The sequence below is a fragment of the Cryptotermes secundus genome, unplaced genomic scaffold, assembly GCF_002891405.2.
Source record: "Cryptotermes secundus unplaced genomic scaffold, Csec_1.0 scaffold2564, whole genome shotgun sequence".
In the NCBI taxonomy this organism is placed as follows: domain Eukaryota; kingdom Metazoa; phylum Arthropoda; class Insecta; order Blattodea; family Kalotermitidae; genus Cryptotermes; species Cryptotermes secundus.
Window position 1 is genome coordinate 59,560 of NW_019720637.1, and position 23,250 is coordinate 82,809.

The window sequence follows — 23,250 nt, forward strand, 5'->3', positions numbered from 1 at the left end:
ACCTAGATACGAGTACAGTAATCAGTTATCTTCATCTGTTTCCTGTTACTTGCCCAATACACACTTTCTAAATTACGTTCAATGTCCATATCAGAGAGATTCAGGAATGAAAATGACGTTACATACGAGGTTGATGCATTTGTGCATGTCGTACTAAGCAAGGTATAAAAACAGTTGCTTTATGAGGAATTAATTCATACCATTGAATATTTGACGCAATAGACAAGGTGTCGCAGAAACCGATGTTGCTATAACCAAGTTTTACTGTATATTTATTATAATTGACAAATATTTTTAAATACTTTTTAAATTTTACAATGACGTAATGGCAAGCAATGAAATAGATTGACGTAAATGGAGCACCTGATGATGGCACTGTAGTGTCGAAACATGTTGTGAAATAAGAAGTAAAATTGAGTGCATTAAAAGACGGACACTGCTTAAATATAATGGCCAAAGAAAATTATTATATAGTACAATAGGTGGTAGGAGACATGCAGGGAAACCAAGAGCTGGATGGATTGATGTTGTGGAAGAAGATGCAAAGAAGTGAATGGGTGTAAGGAACTGGAAGAGAGCAGCACAGGACAGTGAGGAATGGAGGGGCTTGATAAGGGAGGCCAAGGCCCGACATCGGGTTGTTGCGCCATAGAAGAAGAAGATTACTCCTTGCTTGCACGAAGGAATTTGAAAAGTTTCATTTTCAAATGAACAAACAGTTTATTAACAATGAAAGTTGTGTCATCGATTTGGAGCAGTGGACTGGCTTCAAGGTCTACCAGAGCTAGCATATAAATACAAAGGAAAGGGGACAGTTACAAAGACACTCATGGTTCGAGATTTTCAAGACTGAATGATACCAGAAAATACAGAACACAATGTGAAAAAGAGAGAATTAAAACATGTAACAGGAGATCCATTCACAACTCGACTTTCCTATCCATTTCTTATGGAAGGGAGATTTGCAGCATGACCAGAAAACCCAACTCAACAGACTTCAATATTAAAATTACCATCCAGTTTTAAATCAGAAGATAATAGATATTATCAATCCAGCACAAATGAAGTTAAATTAAATCAGCAAAGGTATTAATATATGGTTCACTCTGTGAAATTCAAAGTGTTCACAACTTCGCTATTAGTTGAATATCAAAGTTGTAATTTTAACTTCAAGTTACTCTGGTATAGAGCATTATTTGCTATGAATTTCAAAATTTTCGGAGCTTCTCCACCAGAGATATGAGATGTTAAAATGGCCGATTTGGGGCCCAGAGCAAAGTTTGAAAACTCGTGGAAAATTCTGGAAACTAGGTACGGGGTTCAACCTACATGATTATGTTCCCCATGTAGGAAACATCAAAGGGTAGAAACCACAGATCTGATACTTCCCCTTCCCACTGGTTTCTGAAGGTGAAAAATAGCCTTTTTCCCAAAATTGATAGGTAACTTTCAAGCTTAATTAGACCTAGAGGAAGTGAGTTGAGTGAAACCTTGTAATAACACGATTTATAGTCCATATCATGAGGAACAAATTGGTTTCTTATTGGAGTCTCTAGCTTCTGTAGTTATCGAGATATGGGAGATAACACAAACATCCATTTCAGGCGAAAGCGCATTTTTTCGCACTATAAGAACTTCGCTATTAGTTGAATATCAAAGTTGTAATTTTAATTTCATGTTACTTTAGAATAGAGCATTATTTGCTACGAGTTTCAAAATTTTTGGAGCTTCCCCACCAGAGATATGAGATGTTAAAAATGGCGGATTTTGGGTCCAGAGCAAAGTTTGGAAGCTCCTGGAAATTTTTGGAAAATAGGTACGGGGTTCAAAACTACATGATCATATTCCTCATGTAGGTAAAAACAAAGGGTAGAAACCACAGATCTGATACTTTCCCCTTTGCATTCCCCTTTCCCCAAAATCGATAGGTAGGTTTCAAGCTTAATTACACCTAGAGAAAGTGAGTTGAGTAAAAACTTGTAATGATATGATTTGTAGTCCATATCATGAGGAACAAATTCTTTTTTTCATTGGAGTCTCTAGCTTCAATAGTTATCGAGATATAGAAGATAACACAAACCTCCATTTGAGCCGAAAACGCGTTTTTTCGCATTATAAAAACGGTTGTACCGGGAGAACCGAGCAGATTACAATTTAAAAAAAAAATTGTGGTGTGAAAATGTGTAGAAATAAGTGTACAAAATATGAATTTTTTTAAAAAATGGTGAGTGACCTCTCTGGATGACTTCACATGGAATGACTCATTACACTATTTATATGGCAAGCAGTTCAATAACTATGATATGTTTATGTTATAAAATATTGTTTCGCATTATTGGGGTGCAAAATTTAGTCCAGATGTGTCACAATAACATCGGTAATATGAAGTTGTAGCAAGAATTAAAACTGCTCCAAACTGTGTGTTACCAAGCACATAACTTCTGAGAATGATCACTTCTAGTTTAAAGATTTCAAAGTTATTCAAAATATATGGATTCTAAATAATAAACCAGCCTTGTTACAGATCTAAAATACTACAGCCTAGTAGTAATCCATCTCTAACAAAAAGCAGGGCCTCCCCCTTCCATGGATTAGTTATGAACAATAACCCCTTGAACATACATATTATCGCTTCTCTTATTTGTTGTTTACAACAAAGATAAATTCAAATTAAATTCTGATGTCTATAACATGAATACTAGACAAAAATATAACTTCCACCTACCCTCATCAACTTTATCAGTATATCAAAAATGAGTCTACTTTACTGGCATAAAAGTGTTCAACAATCTGCCACAAAGTATTAAAAACTTGGGCAATGATACTAAAAAGTTTAAATCAGAGTTAAAGAATTATCTACATGCTCATTCCTTCTACTCTTTAGATGAATACTTCAATGTAAATAGAGAATGATGTAAAATTAAGTTATATTAATTTTTAAGCTAAAACTGCCTGTACTTATGTAACCTTTTGACTTGTTCTGTATCCAAAGGTACTAACCTGCTTATGATTTATAGAATGTAAATAAATTCAATTCAATTCCTTTCTGTTCAGAGGCTTTTTGGAATTCTGATGTCAGCCATACATACCCACTAAACTCTTATCTTACTATAATATCTCGCCCTGCAGAATCCCTTGTGAAAATTGCTTTCATGTGAGCCAGTTATCAGCATACAAGACTACATTGTGTCATAACACACAATCTAAACCCCAAACTAAGTTTGTCAGAAGACAGAATCCACAAAAAACATGAAACAGGATATAATTACATTGTAATTATTTATGACCATGTTTAATGAATTCAGACCAAATTGTCTACAGAGCTTCAGATTTTCACATCCCACTGCTCAGTTATTATAAAACTGCTCCAAATGTTTGTCAACTTAATCTGAACACAAACATAGCACAAGTCTCTGAATGCTGCAAAACCAGAACTTTAAACACTGTCCTCTCTTACCAAAGCGGCAAATTTTCACAATGAGTAAACTATTTACAAAATTTAACATAAAATACTGCCTCACTTTCTTGCAACTTCTGGACAAGCCAGGTGAAAGCCAAAGTTCTGATCATCCACCAGATTTTTGCAAACAAGATGCTAAATGTATTACTTCTTTTAAGTGTTAGCTTCCATGTTAGGTGGGTGGGTCCCTTGTCACCACAGCATGGCACATCCTCAGGTTGCAGATGGAGGAGACACCCTCCAAGAATAGAGAAAAGCTGAGAATATATTGAATAAGCAGTTGCGAACAGCTGACAAGGTGTAGTCCTCCAGCTTGGAGTTGGACATGGAGCTAATAACTCCTCACCATAAAAAAATAAACTTGTTACAAAAATTCTCAAGAAGCCTCGGACCTGGACAGATTACTTGCATAAATGACCTAAGCTAAAGAAAATGAGCATGAGATTCGGCATGTGAAATGTTCTCATAGAGATAGGATGGGATGGTATGGATTGGATTGATCTGGCTCAGGATAGGGACCAGTGGAGGGATCTTGTGAACACAGTAATGAACCATCGGGTTCCATAAAATTCTGGGAAATTCTTGAGTAGCTGCAGATTTAGCTTCTCCTCTAGAAGGGCTCAGCTCCATAAGTAAGTGTTAGCTTCATTTGAGACATTAAGTGTTCCATTTCTATACTGAGTAACTACAGCATTTAGAATTAAAAACATGTAATAAGATACCATGCTTTTTTTTTAATATACCTAAAATTCCACGGATTTCTTGAAGGGCTGCTGCATCACGTATGAAAGAAGCAAATATCATGTCTACTTCTTGTTCAACCCCAAACCTTAGATCTGCCTTGTCCTTCTCAGATACTGCAGGCAAGTCCACAGGCACTCCTGGAAGATTCACACCCTTCCTGCTGCCCAGCAGACCGCCATTCTCCACTGTGCACACCAACTCTGAAGAACCTGTGGTCAGATACATCCTATGTGGTGACCAGATTTCATGAAGGAAGCACTGCAGATGGCCCATCTCTTGACAAGAACACAACTCTTGTGCCATCTCATTATTATTGCAGATTAAAAAAAATCAACACACCAATATCATCCAGTTCATTAACTGCATGCTGTATTCCCCACAATAAGAAAGAAATGACATAGGAATTAATTTTATTTTAGCACCATAGATATGAGGCTGTATTGGAAAATTCCCAGACTGTTATTGTTGTAACTGCCTTGGTGAAAGAAGATGAGACAGGAGGCCAAGGTCACATCTCCGAAAGCCTACTGCATCAGTTTTGTAACTGCACCATGCAGGAACCTCACCAATGTTGTTGATTTACATTCTTAATTATAATGTACTACAAGTAAACGAAATGTATTACCAATTAACAAAAGATGATACACAATTGACCCCAGCACCAGCAGGCACCAAGGATGACATCTGGTCTTTCTGAGGGACAAGCAAGTTGCAGGTCACTTGAAAACTCAGAATGGAGCAGGAAGTATCCCGCTGCATTTTCTGGGAATTTCAATGCTTAACTTCGGCAGTACAAGTCTTTGAAAATTTGAGACTTGACAGATACGTGTCACAATAATTTTTGATGGGGCATACCGAGCGATCGTTAGTGTACCTTCATTTATTTGAGAGCTGTCAGATGGACCGTCTTGTACTTAGGCCCAAATTTACATGGATCTTGTTATGGATTGGCTGAATGTAAATGAGAGTAACACCCAAATTTTAGGTTCAGCCAATCAGCAAAATTTCAGAGGTGATGAAACCGGGTGTTCCCGGAACCGTCAAGACTTCTGCCTCTCTGGAGGGGTCAGTCATTTAAGGGGAGTAACAGGAGTAGCCTCCCGGATGTTAAATAGGTGTTGGCCGGGTTCGGTACACAAATTCAAAAGTACTACAGCCTTGTAGTATGTACTTCTAGTTCACATCTGCAAATAAAGAGCAACAGTGTTGAGTGAAGTGTGTGTTTCATGTGTTTTCTATGTCCTTGTGTGAGCAAGGCCCAGAAGTCGCCCTGAGACAGAATCTTGTCCTACCGTCTGAGCAGCCGAAACCCCAAATGCCCGCCTATCCATGTCCCACCTTTGTTTTCCCCGTTCCAAATTCATGGATTTCATCCAAGTCCACTGGTGCCCATACAAATTCAAATTCAGAGTAATCCCACACCCTACCCTGAACCAAACAGCAACAAGGAAGTGGCGGATGAAAGTGGAGACCAACGTAAGGGCACTAAGAGGACAGTTAAAAGTGGCAACCAACTTGTGGGGCTTGAAGCCTCACTGAGTGGGTCAGTTATAGTTTGCTGTGTGACACTGTGCTGTGAACACACATGCACTGTTTTCACATGAGTGCTTTTTCAACTTTGTGTTTCATTTTGTCTGTGATGGATGGCAAAATCGAGCAGTGTGTCTGCATCAAGTTTTGCATGAAGCTCTGTAAATCTGCTACCAAAACCCGTGAAATGCTTCGTGAGGCTTTTGGAGAATATTCTATATTCTTTATGCAGGACATCTGTTTTCCAAGGGCATTCAGGTTTCAAGGCTGGTCAGGTGTCATTTGAAGATGATTGTTCAGGGCTACCAAGCACAAACAAAATGACAGAAAATGTTGACAAAATTTGGAAACTCATTCATGAAGCCTGTTGCCAGACAATCCATGAGCTCGCAGACACAATTAGGACCAGTTATGGAGTTTGCGAGATCGCACCCCACACCAGCAGTGACGCGGCGGGTGAGTCAGCGCTCCCCTCCCACCCCTCAGCGGTAACTGAGCGCTCGCGTAATAGGCGAGTAATCACCCCGCAATGCGCAACACGCGGTGACGTCAAGAGCGGAGCCGAAAAGAGCCGAGCGGAGCCGAAGATAGCCGAGCCCCGTAACCTGGCAACTACGCAATGCTAATCAACAGCGGTGACGTCACACTAGCAACAGCGTCCTATGCTATACGCACATTACACTGGCAACAGCGTCCTAGGCTATACGCCACGTCACACTAGCAACAGCGCAAGGCTATATAAGCGGACTCCACAGCAGTGTGATCATCAGTTGAAACATAGCAGCCTGCGAGTGTGCGATAACTAAGAAGTCAGCGAGGGGAAGACTTATTGTGTGCTTTCCAGACATAGTGAGTGCTGTAGTACAGTTATACTCGGAGTGTGTAATTCAGGGAGACTTGTATAGCTCCCGCGTTAGTAGTACGTGAAGACAAGTGAAGACAGTGTTAAGAGATTTGTTGTAGGGTTTGTAAAGTGTGGAAACCCGTGATATTATGATAATTAATTGTAGCCGTTATTTGTAGATTGTTAAATAAACCAATTAACCATCTCTACGGCGTCTTCGGTAACGTAAACACGTTACAATAGAAAATGTTAACATGTTCCACACTGTTCCTTCATCACGACAATGCTCCCACCCACACGTCCCTAAAAACAACAGATTTTGTGACTAACATGGTTATCGTTTATTATTATTTATTATTTTTATTAACATCCATGGATCATTATACATGATATAGGACAAGTAAAATATTTTCTATATAAAATACTTGATCTTTATAGTAAATTAAAATAATAAAATAATAGTAATGATAACACTAGTATATTAATTTTAATGCACACACAACAACACGCCTTAATACACTAATCCCACTATCCCGGCACAAGACACTTTGCAAATTTCGATCTCCCTCAAGTAACCTATGCAAATATATATTTCCCTGTCACATAGTGACCTAATTCATGGAATAAATAACAAAGCTAAACAGTAGACTTTCCCATGATTTGCACTAATATTCAACAATCTACAAATTAATTATTCTTAAAATACATGGTTACAAATGACAGGTACTAAGACTTTTCCCTAAACAAGAAAAACACGTCTATACTATAAAAACAATGACCAAATAGGAATATTTTCAGAGCATTCTTAAACTTTTATAGTACTAGTATCTCTTTAAAATAATGTGGTAGATAATTTAACATACGAAGTCCACTGTTATTAAAGTTGTTTATGCATAGACTAGTATTATATGGAACAATAAACAAATCATCTTTATTCCTAGTATTATACAAGTGTATCCTTGAATTGGTTGTAAAAAGATTCATATTGGATTTAATGTAAACTAAAATTTAAGCACAATAGACCACTGTAAGTCGCAGTGCAAGGGCCGAGAAGGTCTACCCCTTATACATTTATTCATTCATTCATTCAAACTAAAATTTTGTATATATATATAAAACATAGTCAGTGTAACATGCGTAAATATTTAAAATATTGTTTGCTACTAGTCATTTTTGGAATTTGCATCATAGCTCTAACAGCTCTCTTCTGCAACCTAAAGATCAATTTTGCATTTGCTGAATTACCACAGAATATCAATCCATATAATAACAAGGATTGAAAGTAAGGGTAATATAAAGTACGAACAGTCTCGAACCGTAATACTCTTTTGATTACTCATAAACCAAAACATAGTTTGCATATCTTTTTTGATAGTTCTTGAGTATGTATAGACCAGCTTAAATTTTTATCCAGCCAAATTCCCAAGATTTTTAGCTGTTCTGAATATTTAATAATTGTATCATAGATCTTTATTGAAGGACATTCAAAATGTACTCTTTGAAGTTGATGAAAGCATATTGCTATTGTTTTATCTTCATTAATAACAAATCTATTCCTTTCAAACAACTCTGTAAATTTATTTATTATTTCATTTATTTTACTCTGGTCATTATTAGCACTATTTCCTGCAATAAAGATACTTGTATCATCAGCAAAAATCGTTGGCCTTCCATGCTCAATGCAGGATTCTAAATCATTAATACAGTATATAGCAGAAACAGCACAGGTCCAAGAACAGAGCCCTGTGGGACACCATATCTTATTGGTCTCTTTTGCGATAAACAATAATTCTATTTAAGATTTGAGGCTTTCACGGCGGTGACTATGAAGAAAGCAGTCTTCTGGGATTTGGCACCGTGTATATGTGGTGTTAACCGACGTTTCGGAGGAACGTATCGCCTCCATCTTCAGGGTAGAAGAAAAAGTATAAGAATTCTGCAAGCCACAAGACCGTGAGAACGGTAGAAGCAGACTGGAAATAACACAGCTGTGTGTCAGTAGAGAGGGAAGGGGGGAAGTGCAAGTATACAAGTGAAAGCAGTGGGAAGGGCGCTGGGGCAAGCGTGGTTTTGTGTACGGGAGTGTAAAGCAAGGTTAAAGGCTGGGCTCTAAACCAAAGGCTGAGGGGGGGGGGTTGTTATGTTGGTTGGTCATGGCCTTGTGGCCTTCTGGATCTGGCGTCATATCCCGGTGGGGGTTTTTTAAGAGAACAGATAAGAGGTTTCCAAGACTTGCTGGGACGAAACCCCTCCTCTCTGTTCATATTCCCTGGATGCAGTTCAATCTCAATGGCTTCCCTAATGATGCGATCCATATAGCGCGTCTTGGTGGCGAGGATGGAGGTATTCTGAAGCTGAATGCGGTGTCCCAGTTCGATGCTGTGTTCAGCTACGGCCGACTTGTCCGGATGTTCGAGACGGATGTGCCGCTGATGCTCCTTCAACCTCGTGTCCACGGAGCAGCCTGTCTGCCCAATATAGACTTTCCCGCACTCGCATGGGATACTGTATACACCCGGTGTCCTTAGGCCCAGGCTGTCTTTAACCGGCCAGAGGAAACTGGATAATTTGTATGGAGGCAGACTACTGCTTTGATGTTGTGCCGGGACAGCACTCTGCTGATACGGTTGAATATGGTCCTGACATAGGGAAGGAAGGCCATGACCAACCAACATAACAACCCCCCCCTCAGCCTTTGGTTTAGAGCCCAGCCTTTAACCTTGCTTTACACTCCCGTACACAAAACCACACTTGCCCCAGCACCCTTCCCCTACCCCTCCCACACCACTGCTTTCACTTGTATACTTGCCCTTCCCCCCTTCCCTCTCTGCTAACACACAGCTGTGTTATTTCCAGTTTGCTTCTACCGTTCTCACGGTCTTGTCGCTTGCAGAATTCTTATACTTTTTCTTCTACCCTGAAGATGGAGGCGATACGTTCCTCCGAAACGTCGGTTAACACCACATATACACGGTGCCAAATTCCAGAAGACTGCTTTCTTAATAATTCTATTTGTTTCTTTACAACTGTATGTAATTTCTACAATCTGTTCCCTATTTTTTAGAGATGATTGGAACCATTTTAATGATACCCCTCATATTCCCATTCCTGACATTTTCTTTAACAAGATATCATGAGCCACCAAGTCAAACGCTTTTGACAAATCCAAGAATAATCCTATACTTATATCCCTCTTATCCAAAGATTTGTAGACCCTGTTAATGAACTTGGCAATTGCAGTATTCATTGATTTCCCTTTGCAGAAACCATGCTGTTTATTATTAATTATACTAAAAATATTTTTAAATGATGAAAGCCTTTTATGCATGATTTTTTCATTTATTTTTGAAAAAACAGAAATCAGTGAAACTGGTTTATAATTCCCAACATCTGTATCAGGTCCTATTTTATACTAAGGTTTCACTTTTGCAATTTTTAACAGGTCAAGAAAATACCCAGTTAAGAGTGACAAATTTATTATATATGTTGAAACAATTATAATCCTAGGATAACATTTTTCGATAATATACCCACAGATATCATCTATACCCATTGATTTTTTATTATCCAATCCTTTAATTATGCCTACCACTTCCACATCAGTAGTTGGAGTTAAAAACATGCGTCTACCATTATATTTTACTGTATTGGCACCAACTTCAATATTTCTTGGTAATAAATTACTACTCAGAATATTATGGGCAATACTAGTGTAATAGTCATTAAAAACATCGGCTATAACTTTTGGATCCTGAATATTTACGCCATTCACACTGAATTCAATATTCCTAGTTTCTTTCTTCTGTTTACCTAGTTCCTCCTTGATTAAGTCCCACATAGCTTTTGATTTATTCCCGGACGTATTTATTTACATGTTAATAGTTATTCTTTTGGCATCACTGATAACTTTTATTATATATTTTTTGTACCCACAACAGTACTTTTTCAATTCTTCTGACATATTTGCTTCCTTCATTAGTCTATTAAGAAACCTAAGTTTGATACTTGATACCCTTATACCTGAGGTAACCCATTTATTTTTCTGCTGCTTAAATTTTACCCTTTTTCTAGGCATAGCTACATCATAATAGTACTGAAAAATAAGTAGAAATTCGTTGTATGCATTGTTCACTGAGGTTTGCTTAAAAACAAGCCCCCAAGTCTCTTTCTCTAATAGATAATTTAAATACTGAACATTCTCTTCCCCACAAGATCTAACAGGTCTAAATTCTTCTTTGACAATATCTTGCCTCTTATTCTTCTTATACTGCATCTGTACTTTTAGTATTTGTGCATAATGGTCAGAATATCCTGCTGCGATCACCTTAAATTTGTAATCCCATAAGGACTTGTATCATTATTTCATCTATGGCTGTTTGACATCTAGACCCTATTCTCGTTGGGACATCCACTACTGCTTGCAAGCCATATGAATTTAACATTGTCTGCAGTTGTAGATTTACACTTCTGCCCAAGAAATCTATGTTGAGATCAATAACAATAATACCTTTCCCTTCATTTATTAATTTACTAAGTATAGTATCCATAGTTTCAATAAATATATTAATTTTACTATACACAAATGATAATTGTATTAAACTGGTTTAGTTCAATTATACTGGCTTCAAAATGCTCTTCTTGATTCAGACTATCAAATTATAAGGCTCTGCTTCCAAATTTGTTTTAACATAAATACACGAATGCCCGTGGTGTTTACTTTTTCCTACAAAATTTCAAGACAAGGGAAAAGTTCTCAGAATTAATTTCATTTTCCCCCACCCAATGTCCGGTAATGCATAGCACATCCAAATCTAGTGCATTATCAGTAACACATCAATATTCAACTTTTTATTATTTAAACTTTCTATGTTATGATGAATATTTGAATGCTGGTACTGATTTTATTATTATACTTCAAAATACCAGCTTTCTGCTTATTTACAAAAAATCTTTGTTAACTTTACTGGGGGCCTCCTTACTCTGGTTGACATACAAACTTCCTGGTGTTGATCACTTTCAGATAGCACCATATAGTTGAGTAATGGATCTAATACAATCTTCTCTGTTTCGTTCCCCTGGTTACCAGCAGCCTCCTCAAGGACAATGTCTTCTTTATATTCTAGTGGAATAGCGTTAACTACTGACCCAAGCTTCCACTGAACCAGTTCCGCTATCTGTTGACATATTTTCTCCTTTCCTCCGTTATTTATGTGAAGCCCATGTCTTGTAAAATGCTGCCTGTCAAGATTTACACTACTAATCAACACATGTTCATAACATTTCAGCCTTTTGGCTAGATGTCTATTAAATAATCTAGCCTCTTTATTAACATATAACCAATCAATGTCTTTGTAGTGCTTCCATAACTATGATGTTGGTATGACTGGTCCTCCTTACAAAGTTAATTATGTTTCTCAATCCTGCCTTTGCATGCGCACACCACTACATCATCATCTTTTGACATGTCTTTATCAATATTAGTATCTACATGGTGCATTCCGTATATAATGCCCCCTATTTTTTTGTGTTAATATGTAACGTCTGAGCTGGATGTTGGTGGTATTGTAGTAAAGGTTGAACCTTCCCACCAATGTACTGTTAATTTGGTTGTCGTGTAACAGATAGCGACAGCAGAGAAGTATACCAAAATGGCATCTGACAGAGAAGTGCGTATGAAAGAGAAATGTGTTATTGAATTTTTCACTGCCAAACAAATTGTACCCACTGACATCCATCGACGCTTGCTAAAGGTGTACGGAGACAATACAGTGGATGTCAGCACAGTGATTCGGTGGGTAGTGCGTTTCAACAGCGGCGAAAGTGAAGTGCACGACAAGCCATACCATGGGCGTCCCTTCAGCTGCCAGTCCTCACAATGAACAGCGCCTCATCCGAACAGATCAGCAGATAACGACCAGGGACTGTCAATTCTGAACACTACAAGATGACACTGACTAAGCTGAAAGCCCGTATTTCCCGAGTCAGGCCAGAGAAGCAGACAACCTTTCGCTTGCAACATGATAACACTAGACCCCACACCAGTTTGGCGACCACCGCGCACATTGCAAACTTTGGCTGGACTGTCCTACCACATCCACCTTATAGCACCTTCAGACTTCCATCTCTTTGGACCTATGAAAGACGGACTATGTGGGCAACATTTTCCAGACAACAACGCTGTCATTGCAGCTGTAAGAAAGTGGCTAGCCTCTGCTGGCGCAGACTTTTACAGGCACGGCATACAGGCTCTTGTTCATCGATGGCAAAAGTGCATAACGAATGGTGGTGATTATGTGAAAAAATAGCTGTAAGTAGCTGAAATCATGCTCTATTTAACTGTGTTATTATGATTTCTGTATCTGTTGTAGTTTTCTTTTAAAAAAAATAGGAGGCATTATATACAGAACGCCCTTAGTAAAATATCACTGGACTTTGCACCTGGCTTTACAAATCCGCTAACACCAAACTTGTTATTTAAATTCAGTTTCAGCAAGTCTGCATATCTTCTCACTTGACTATCCCCAAGTAGCAAGACTCTATGTCTCCTAGATTTTTCTTTTGCAGCTCTAGGTGTTATAGTCTTCTTGCCCTGTTTCTATAGCATCCAGAAACTTCTCCAAGGGCATCACAAAATGATTGACCAGCAGTGGTATTTTAAACTGTTGAGGGTTCCGGTTCATCTTCTGACATTTTCGACTCACAACAGACCCATCTCCCATTGTGTAGAATCCTCATTTTGCTGCAGGTAGTTTGCATCTGTTTCTCCTGTCTGGTGTTACGTATTTAACTTTATTGCTTTGTGCAGCAATTCAGCAACTTTCAGCATAGATTTAAGTGCAATCAGAGTTTTTTTTCTAATTCTAATTTAAGTATAACATAACAACTACACATAACTTCACTCGATTCACTATTATTAGTAGCTAAAACTGTAGCTTTATTAGCACTACCTCCTATACGATCCGCCATGCTGAAACATCGTTTCTCATCCTCCCTACCTGCCGGATTTAGCCCCCTTTCATTCGCTTTGTTTCCCAAATTGAAAATGAAGCTGAATGGATGAAAATTTGAAACAGTGTCTGAGATTCAAAGGGAATTGCAAGTGGTACTTGATAGCATTAATGAAAATTACTTATACGGTGCTTTTGAAACATGGAAGAAACGATGGGATCACTGCGTACGTTCCCAAGGAGACTATTTTGAAGGAGATGGCAGCCAAAATTCAGTAAGCCAGCATTTTTTTTTGCTTAGCCCGGGAACTTTCTGGTAGCACCTCATATGAGCTGGAATGTTGTTGTTAAGTGTCCAATAATAGCTTACATTTTTACAGCATACATTTACAACTTGATGCAAACCAACACACACAAATTCACTTGAAATTATTACGGCTCACAATATATTTCTATAACAAATTTGTTATGCTAGTAGAATTCAGCTTATTTTCATGATGTAGAAGGCCAAAAAATACTTCTAACCAATAACGTTATATTTAGTACATATCAAGAGAGGGGATACATATTATTTTGGAAGCTTTAGTATGGGAGCTCAATTCACTTGAAAGGTTTAACTTAAAGCAACTCAAGTTTTCAGTTTATGGATTTTTTTACACAGCAGTTATAACCAACGCAGTGACTCGGAACTAGTTATCTTATAGCTGTCTTCAATTTCTGAGTCTATATTATATAAAAAGGAAACTCATTATTTGCACATCTCCTGCAATGAAAGAAGTGCAGATGTACTTACCAACATTGTTGACAACAAGCGATATGAGTCCATCATCAACAAACACCCTGTTGCCTTTCTTCACCACCTTAGTGATGTTCTCATAATCCACAAAGACTGTCTGAGCAGTCCCTTTCTCAGCATGTGCCTTGTCCGTTGTTAGCTTGATTGAGTCACCTTTCTTCAATTCAACTTCAGCTGACCCACCCTGGCAAGAGATGAGTATTACATGAAGTGTGTGAAGGTAACATGAATCAGTCTCGGTTGAAAGCTGCTAACGTTCACCAAAGTCCTTCCAAACAAATAATGTACTATTTTCTTACCAGTTCCTACCAACCCATCATAAAATATCCACACTGCACCATTTCTCTGCTGGAAAATGTATGACATTTAAACTACGGGAGCCAAATTATATCTATTATGGATTTGTGTGTTGTGTTTACTCCATATGGGTAGCCCTCACATATACAATATATTGTACCTCTCCTTTATAGTAAAAAATTACAACCAATTTTTCTAATTTTTGTGTTGTTTAAAATCTCTTGTTTCTCAATCAGTGATACGGGCTAGACAGCTGAGGAACAGGGTTTGATTCCCAGCAGAGGCAAGAGATTTTTCTCTTCTTCACAGTATCTATCAGCACTGGAGTGCACCCAGCCTCCAATACAATGGATACCAGGGGCTTTTACTACAGGGGTAAAATGGCCAGTGCATGAAGTTGACCACACATCCCCATCTAGTGCTGGAGCTATAACTCCACTCTCCCACACATCTTCATGGTGTGGTGCTTGCATAATTGATCACAAGGACATCTTCACTCTTTACTTACCCCTTCCAATAATCCTGTGCGAATCTCAGGGCCCTTGGTGTCCAAGGCAATAGCCAAGGGATAGTTCATGCCTAATTTCTTGCTATGGTTAGCAACAGCTGCTCTGATATTAGTGATGGTCTCTCCATGATACTCATGACTACCATGGGAGAAGTTGAGACGGGCGATATTCATCCCAGTTTCCATCATTTTCTCTAGCATTCCTACATCTCTGGATGCTGGGCCTAGATAAAATTATCAAAGTTGTACTTAATGTATAACATCTCTCAGTTTCAGTAAGTTTTGTTTCTCAAACTTAAAAGGATATGTCAAGTTTTATATGCCAACAATTCATTCCTACACAAAGTCACTTTTCTTTTATCATCATGTCTCTGCATGTCTGTGTCTCCATTAATATTTTGTGAACCAAATAACCAATGTTCATTCAATTTGGCATAAATGTCATGCCAATGGAAACCACCTCACCCATCATCCCTTTTAATACCATCACACTAATAAAATGCTTTACAACATGACAAATGAAGGCAATTCAAAGCAAAATAACTAGAAATAAAAAAAACAAGTTGTTATTGAACATAATTACCACAAATATTAGTGATGAACCATTTGCTAAGCATGTTAAATTTTCTATGCTGTCACATTATGAAGATACATGCAAACTGTGTCAACTTGAATTAAAATTGTAAACACAGTAACAGCAGAAAACTCTGAAGTAATTAACTTCTAAGTGTGAAAAATCAGCAGCAGAATGAATTACACAGGAAAGCATCAGAATAATGTATAATTATTAATTCCTGTAATCTCTTCAAACAGCTGTTATCTCAGATTTATGTGATGGGTTGTTGGATGCATGTGTCTGTCCATCCCTCCATCCCGACACCCATTTACCCAACCACAAACCCACCTACCCACCCATCTAATCCATCTATTGGTTGAATTCAATTTAGAGAAAAATTTCATAGCAGCTACATTATTATACAGAATTCATCTTCCCTAGGGTTTCAAACCTACAATTACATAAACCAAGAACTGATTCATTCTACTATCAGCAATTCTGAGAGCAAAGAAATGCTTATATTACAAACACACACCCTTAATTAAGTATCATTAACTTCACAAAATAGTCACCCACCAATTGTGCAAATGATTCCTGACAAGCGGACATATGAAGCTTTTGAGTCAATGTCAAGGGCACACATATGATCCAGATGTGATGATGCATCTGCAGCCTGCAACTGCATCCGAGGGACTTGGCTTGAAGGTATGTCCATCTGTGGCATGACAAAAATAATAAAACTTATCAATTCAGGTTCTAAAACAACATTCAAATTAAATAAGCATAATGCCTCAAGTTTAAGAAAAATTTAAATGACCCCCCCCCTCAGAATTCCAGTCCAGCTCAGTTTGGCTACACAGTAAATTAACATTATAAGATTTAAAAATAAGTTGGTTCCCTGTTGTGTAGAAAAAAAAAGGAGGATGCCATTTCACTTCTTCCCACATCATAACGAGCACTAATTAAGACTGACTATTAATATTCATTAATATAAATAAACCCATAACAAGAATCCCCTTCTTAAGTTCTAAAATTGGGAACTCGAATCTCAGTTTCCTTGACTGTGTATGATCTGGATATGTAATGAGCATAAGTTACGAATTAAATAAAAGCAATCAGCTTTAATTTTATTCAACTGTTAAGTTCTTTAAGTATGAAATGTAGTATAAAATGAAGAATATGTAAGCATATCCACCAAGAAAAAAAACTACAGCTCCTTTGGTTCACGGGCTTGCAACAACAGTGAAGTAACATTCTTCAGACAGAATACAAATCACCGAATTTTATTTGGAGATTTTGCACTAATAAGTTTTCCTTTGAATCCTCTCAAAGAAAAACAGAAATCCTGTTTTAAAATGACAATGAAAGTAAAAACACTATAGCTGAGCAGGCCAAAGAATTCCACAGGCAGTGGACACAAGAGCTGCTAGGAAGGGAAGTCATGTTCCTCCAGTCTACCATCCCTACATAACACTGTGGAATAAGCAATCCAGACATTTCTGCAGAAGAAATTGGAGTAGAGTAGAAAAAGCACAGGAAGGGAGGGCGGACAGGGTGGACAATTCAACAGAATTGTTTGCCCAGCTCCACTACAGTAATGTAATAAAGCCTATACGTGTATGTCACTATAGCAAAGAAATGAAATTAGCAACCTTTTCACAAACAAATATGCTGTGCACATCCTACTTACTCCAACACCAACTAAAACAACAAATCTGGTATAAATAATCAAGAAGTATGAACATGCAGGCATGCTGTCTTCAATTTAGACATGACAAGTGTATATTATGTAACCAGAATAGGCAGTACTAAAAAAAAGTAAAGCTATTACACAAGCAGAATGAATAATGGTATAAAGGTCAATGAACAAAAAACAACCACAATACTGACAGTTATGTTTTTTCAGATAATCTCAGCCATGACAGTCACACTGCCTTATCAATACATTACAAGATTCAGAGTTATAAACTATGATGTTCTTTGTCCAAGTGAGTGTGTCCTAATCAGTTTCAATACAATAAATTACAATAACTTAACTGTAGCAGTAATGGATTAAGGTCTTAATTAAACGACAACTGTCTCTATTATAAATGTCATCTTAGTGGGTTATTTAATGATATTGTGTCACCTGCGAACGTTACACATCTCCCATGAAACTTCTCTTGTTGCTTATTTAGCAACACTGTCAGTATCATGACTAAACAACCCTGGATGATCACTGAATAACTGGAAATCATATGGAAGAAAACTGCTACGGCCTAATCCAAATACTATTGTAGCATTTTCCTAGAGGGACTCAGAAAAACCAACAAAATCCTCATGCTAGCTGGTGTCCCAGATGATATTTGAATCAAGCACCTCTCAAATACAAATCTCGAGCATTACGGCTGGACCATCCATGAGACATGACTCAATTATTACAGATAGGTGATAAGAGTATGGGAGGAAATATATTCATGGTCTAGCTTAAGGTATAACTAGCATCTGTATTACAGGACTGCAGAACTTATGAAACACTTCATTCAGGATAATCAGTCAAGAATATCCAGATTATAAAAGAGGGCTAATCATTATACTGCAACATTCAGTGACTGATCAACTGTACCTTGCAAATACTACTGTTTCACAAAATCATTTCACTGTCAAATGTGTTATTAGTAACAGCAGTGGTGAATTGAACCTGTAATAGTAAATGCCATCTACAAGTTGAATACTGATCCAGGAAATGTGAAAATCAGCACATCTATGAAGTTGTGAAATATGATGAGACCTGGCAGTCTTCATGGGAAACTGATGCTAAGTCTCTGTAACTGCCAAACCAGATGCTGCAAAAATCTTGCTTCAACAATTTCAATATTTCAATATCTTTTACAAAATGTTTATATATATGCTGCTGTTTATGTTGTATAATTGCCTGCTCAGCTTCACAAAAGATCTTCCAGTGTATGTGGAGTGTTCTTGTACACTTTCCATGTCAGGATTTGCACGATACAGCTGGATCACAACACAAATCAGGTAGTGTAACATACTACCTACTGACAACACAAATTTGCTATTCATTTCATTGTAAACAACTACTCTAACTGGATGCCATGAAGAAAACAGGTACAATGAAACTTGCTTTCAATATGCATTGTGTTCTAACAGCAAATTACATAACATCTACTCATAAAATTTAAATAGCACTAGAATGGATAATTTGTTACAGGTTTTTGAGGATCCCAACACCCCATGCCAACAAAATACTATATTTTTCCAAAACAATCAACAATAAAGAAACTCAGCAGTCACAAAACCACAATGATATCCAGAAAGGACTCAGTCAATTCTTTTTTCAGGTTATTTTATATTTTTCCACTATGATCAAGAATGAAACAAACTGACAAGTCACAAAAAAATACTGATATCTGGAAAGGGCACAGTTAATTCTTTTTAACAGCTATTTTATGAAGCTGTCTGTACCTGGACTACATAGTGTCAAACAATCAGATAACTGATGAAAAATGCATTGAAAAGTATTTGGAAGGGAGCCATCATGGCCTAGTCAAGGTATTATCACAGCATGTGCCTGAGTGATGGAGAAATCCCACAGAAACCTGTGAAGGTAACTGGTATCCCAGCCAGGATTCAGACTGAGCACCCCCTGATTATCAAACTACAGAGTTACTATTATGTCAACCCATTCTTTGGCATACCTCATGTAAAGATAATTTGCAATCATGAACGAAGCCATTTTTGTGTGAAGAATACAATATTTATGCCAGGAATAATGTATCTAGAACAATCAGTACTGCACTTGATAAATGAAAGAACACTTGTTGCCAACAGCAACAATTGCAATAACTGGATGAAAATAGCAATATACAGATGGAGAAAATGACAGAAGACTAAATATTTTGAGGATATCATCCCTAACTCCTATGAGATGGTGACAAAAAACTTGGAGTAAAGTCAACTGGGTAAGTTGATAACATGAAGAAACCGGAAATATGGCATTATGGACTAATGTATGTAAATGAATGCAGGATTCTTAAAACTGCCAAGAAGGTAACAGTGAGAAGGGAGGTTCTGCATAAAATGCCAGCTTGACAAAGAAAAAGTGGGTGATGACTGCTTACAATGCAAGCCAGCAAGACAGCCATTGATAAGGCATCCACTGAAAAGGACCACACAATACATAAAACTGGGGTTATGCAAAGTACATCCTTAGTACTCTCAGTGGAACAATGTGGTATTTGCATGTATACATCCTATAAAACAAAAAAGTGTTCAACAGAACAGGGAAGATTAGTGTAGTACATGAGACAGTACACAAGGAAACAGTGGTTTACATACTACATCAAATTGTGTAGCCAAACAAATTAATCATAAACTTTCATATTTTCCATAACACTGCATACAACTAGTACCATACTTACAGTGAAACACAACCTAATATTTGACATTCTAAAATTTTGTTCTATTATTTGTCATCATATGTTTCATCTGTGTTTAGAAATTTCAGGAAGTTATAGTTCTTATTCTCCTCCTCCTCCTATGATCATGTATGTTTTGATGAATAAGAAGTTTCCAATCTCTTCTTTCTTCCCAGCACTTTCCTCTCTTCTTGATATATTCCAGTATCGGGCTAAACCAGCTTGTTCTGGGTTGTCGAATAGGTTTTATTTCCTTTAAATTTTAATCTCAATGTCTCTCTCAGTACCCTTATTTCATCAGATTCTTTTTACATGCCTCATATATTGTAATCTCTTCTCTCATACCAAATTTGGAATTGCTTTATATCTATAAGTTTCATTTCTAATTCTATCCTATCCCTTTTTATTTTTCTCTCAGCACTCCATCCCACTGGTAGGATTTTGCTACAATTTCTCTTTGTAAAGGTCCATGTTTTGCCATTATACATATATAATTTAAAATTAGTTCTAGATTGCTGTTTTGCATTGTATTGGGATCTCTGTTCCATTAATATTATTTTTATAGTAGATATAATTTAAAATCATCTTGTACTCCTCTACTGACCTCTCCATCGATTTCCCTTTCAGAATGTATTTCACCAACTAACTCCCTGGAAATGAAAACTTTATGAGAAGCCATCAATTTTCACTTCCCAAATAAATAAATGTATCCACCTATTTGACCATTGTGCTGTAAACTTTCACCCTGACATTTGTGTCTTGGTTCAATGATATCCTCATAGTCACTCTCATCAATATTCATTTCCAGCCAATAATTCTTTATAATATGGTTACTACAAGGGTAGATTCTGAAGGGTTCTGACAATGAGGTATAACTCATAATTACTGGATTTTTTTTACTTTGTCCATTTTACAATATTCTAAAAAATAGGTTGGCTGATTGGATTGGTTAAGCATACCATATGGACCAATTCCCTGTATTTCTTTTATCTCCTGTTACTTTCAATATCCAAAATCCTAGCTTCATCCCAGCCTACAAATTGACCCTCTGGGTTAATTTGGGGTTTTTCAGGTATTTATATAGCTGTAGCTATCCTGACATAAGTTGTCCAGTGATTGAGGTTAGCTCTAATGGACCCAACAGAGTGTCTCCCCCCTCACCTGAGGACATAAACAGACCCAGTTTCTGAAATGTTGTGTTCTCTAGTTTTTAGAATACTAGACAATGGACAAAGTCCATTACCTTTTGCAAATTTGCTTTTTGTCTTTCCCCCCACTCACAACAGCATCTGCAAATACTGATTTCATGTTCGGTCTTTTGAACTCTTAATATTACTATTATTTCATCCTTCATGACATTAAACAATGCTGGAAAAAGGACACTTCCTTATTTCACTTTACAATTTGTATCGATCCAATCTGATCTTCCTAATTTTTATTTCACAAATTACATTTCCTAACCTATGTTTCAGAGTTCTTAAGAATGTCTTGGGAAGAAATTTTCATTGAATCAAAACTTATATTTCTACTACCTGTTCTTAGACACTGCTAGATTAATATCATATTTGTTAAACTTCTTATTCAGGAGCCAGGATATTTCAGCTGGCATAGCGACAGGCTACGGGCTGGATGGGCAGGGTTCAGTTCCTGGAAGGGGAAAGAGATTTTCTCTACTCCCCAGCATCCAGACCATCTCCAGCGACCACTGAGCCTCCCACCCAATTGATACCTAGCATGCTGGGAAAAGGTGGCCACTTGCCTTCATTCAGTGCCAAGGTCCAAATGGTGGAACCATAATTCCACTCCTCCATACTGCCACGTTTTTTGGTTATGAAGATGCGAGTTTGGATCGGTGAATCGGTTTATTGGATCTTCACTAGTTCTAACAACAAATAATTGTTAACATTTTCAAGATTACTGTAATTATCCAAAACACAAAGTCTTCAATTCACATGTTAAGTCTTCACAGGTCCTCTTCCTGTACTCTTCTGTACTCCTAATCCAAATTCATCTCGTTCACATGTTTCTACCACTATTTTTTCATAATTGCCCTCAACTCACCTCTGTCACTATCACTGCCTTGGACACAGTAAAAGTCAGAGTTACTTAACAACTAGAGGTTTACCGCCAATCAGTTTGTCTTGGTGTCAAGCTCCTTGAGACCCACGACCAGAGATTCTTTTTTTCCAACTGAACTCTTGTGGTAATAGTCCCTATGTAACATCCTCTCTGACGAGAAGATGGGTTTGTCTCTTATGAATACGCTTGGCCTTTCGTCAAATGTATATTTCACACTTATAACATGTCATCGAAAATTCTTCCTTTTGCAATACACACAAGTCCTCTGTCAGTACAGGCTTTACAGAGCAGATCATGCCTTACTTACATATCTTATGCTACAATGACAACTTAGTCATTTGAACAGTCAAAAGCTTGACCACCACCAAGTGTAAGCCTCTTATATTTTCTGCGTCTGGCTTCACCTTGTCATATACCACAAGCATGTTCATTCTCATGATTTTGTATTACTTCTGCCTGTCATCTGTACAATTTCGTTATATGATTGTATACATATGGAAAGTTGAAAGCTGTGTGCAAGTCGCGGACTGGTGTGCACCTTGGAAAATTTCCAATGGTGCGCAAAATCTTGTTCACTATCTTGGTTCAAGTCAAAGTCAAAGTCACATTGCGACTGATGGTCAGTCGGTCGGTCGGTCGGTCAGTAAGTCTTGGTGTCGAGCCCCACCTGGGGCTCATGACCAGATATTAATTATTACCGTTTGACAGTTACGGTCTTGTTTTTTGGGTGGCCCTCTCTACAAAAGGACGAGTCTGTCTTTTGCACATGCTGCTGGCCCTTGCCAGCGCAGTCTTTCTTGGGTCCAAGTCCCTTGGGACTTGCGACCATATTGTACTGTCTCAGATTTGAGACTTCCCTTTTTGTCAATCCTCTTACTCAATCCTCAATCCTGCCTTCATTATTCCTGGAATCTCATTATAAAACCATGGCACAGACCACACAAAAATCACACTTCTATTGTAAGAACCACTGCGTAACCTAGCAACTGGTCACAGACAATCCCGTTCCTGCTGTTGCTTGGTGCGGACGACATAGAAAACACATCTTCCTCTAATGTTGCATAATGTAAAGTG

General features: G+C 37.7%; 1 protein-coding gene across 4 annotated transcripts in view; it reads right to left on the reverse strand.

Annotated features, from left to right (window-relative positions):
- Window positions 1-23,250, reverse strand: part of LOC111870841 (pyruvate kinase) — a 53,791-nt gene that overhangs the window by 18,979 nt on the left and 11,562 nt on the right. For all 4 annotated transcript variants that reach the window (XM_023863441.2, XM_023863433.2, XM_023863449.2 and 1 more), the window contains 4 exons: window positions 16,259-16,397; window positions 15,127-15,350; window positions 14,319-14,505; window positions 4,204-4,413 (listed from right to left, as the gene is read on the reverse strand). In XM_023863441.2, coding sequence (XP_023719209.1) covers window positions 4,204-4,413; window positions 14,319-14,505; window positions 15,127-15,350; window positions 16,259-16,397 — 760 coding nt within the window. The remainder of the gene's footprint in view (window positions 1-4,203; window positions 4,414-14,318; window positions 14,506-15,126; window positions 15,351-16,258; window positions 16,398-23,250) is intronic.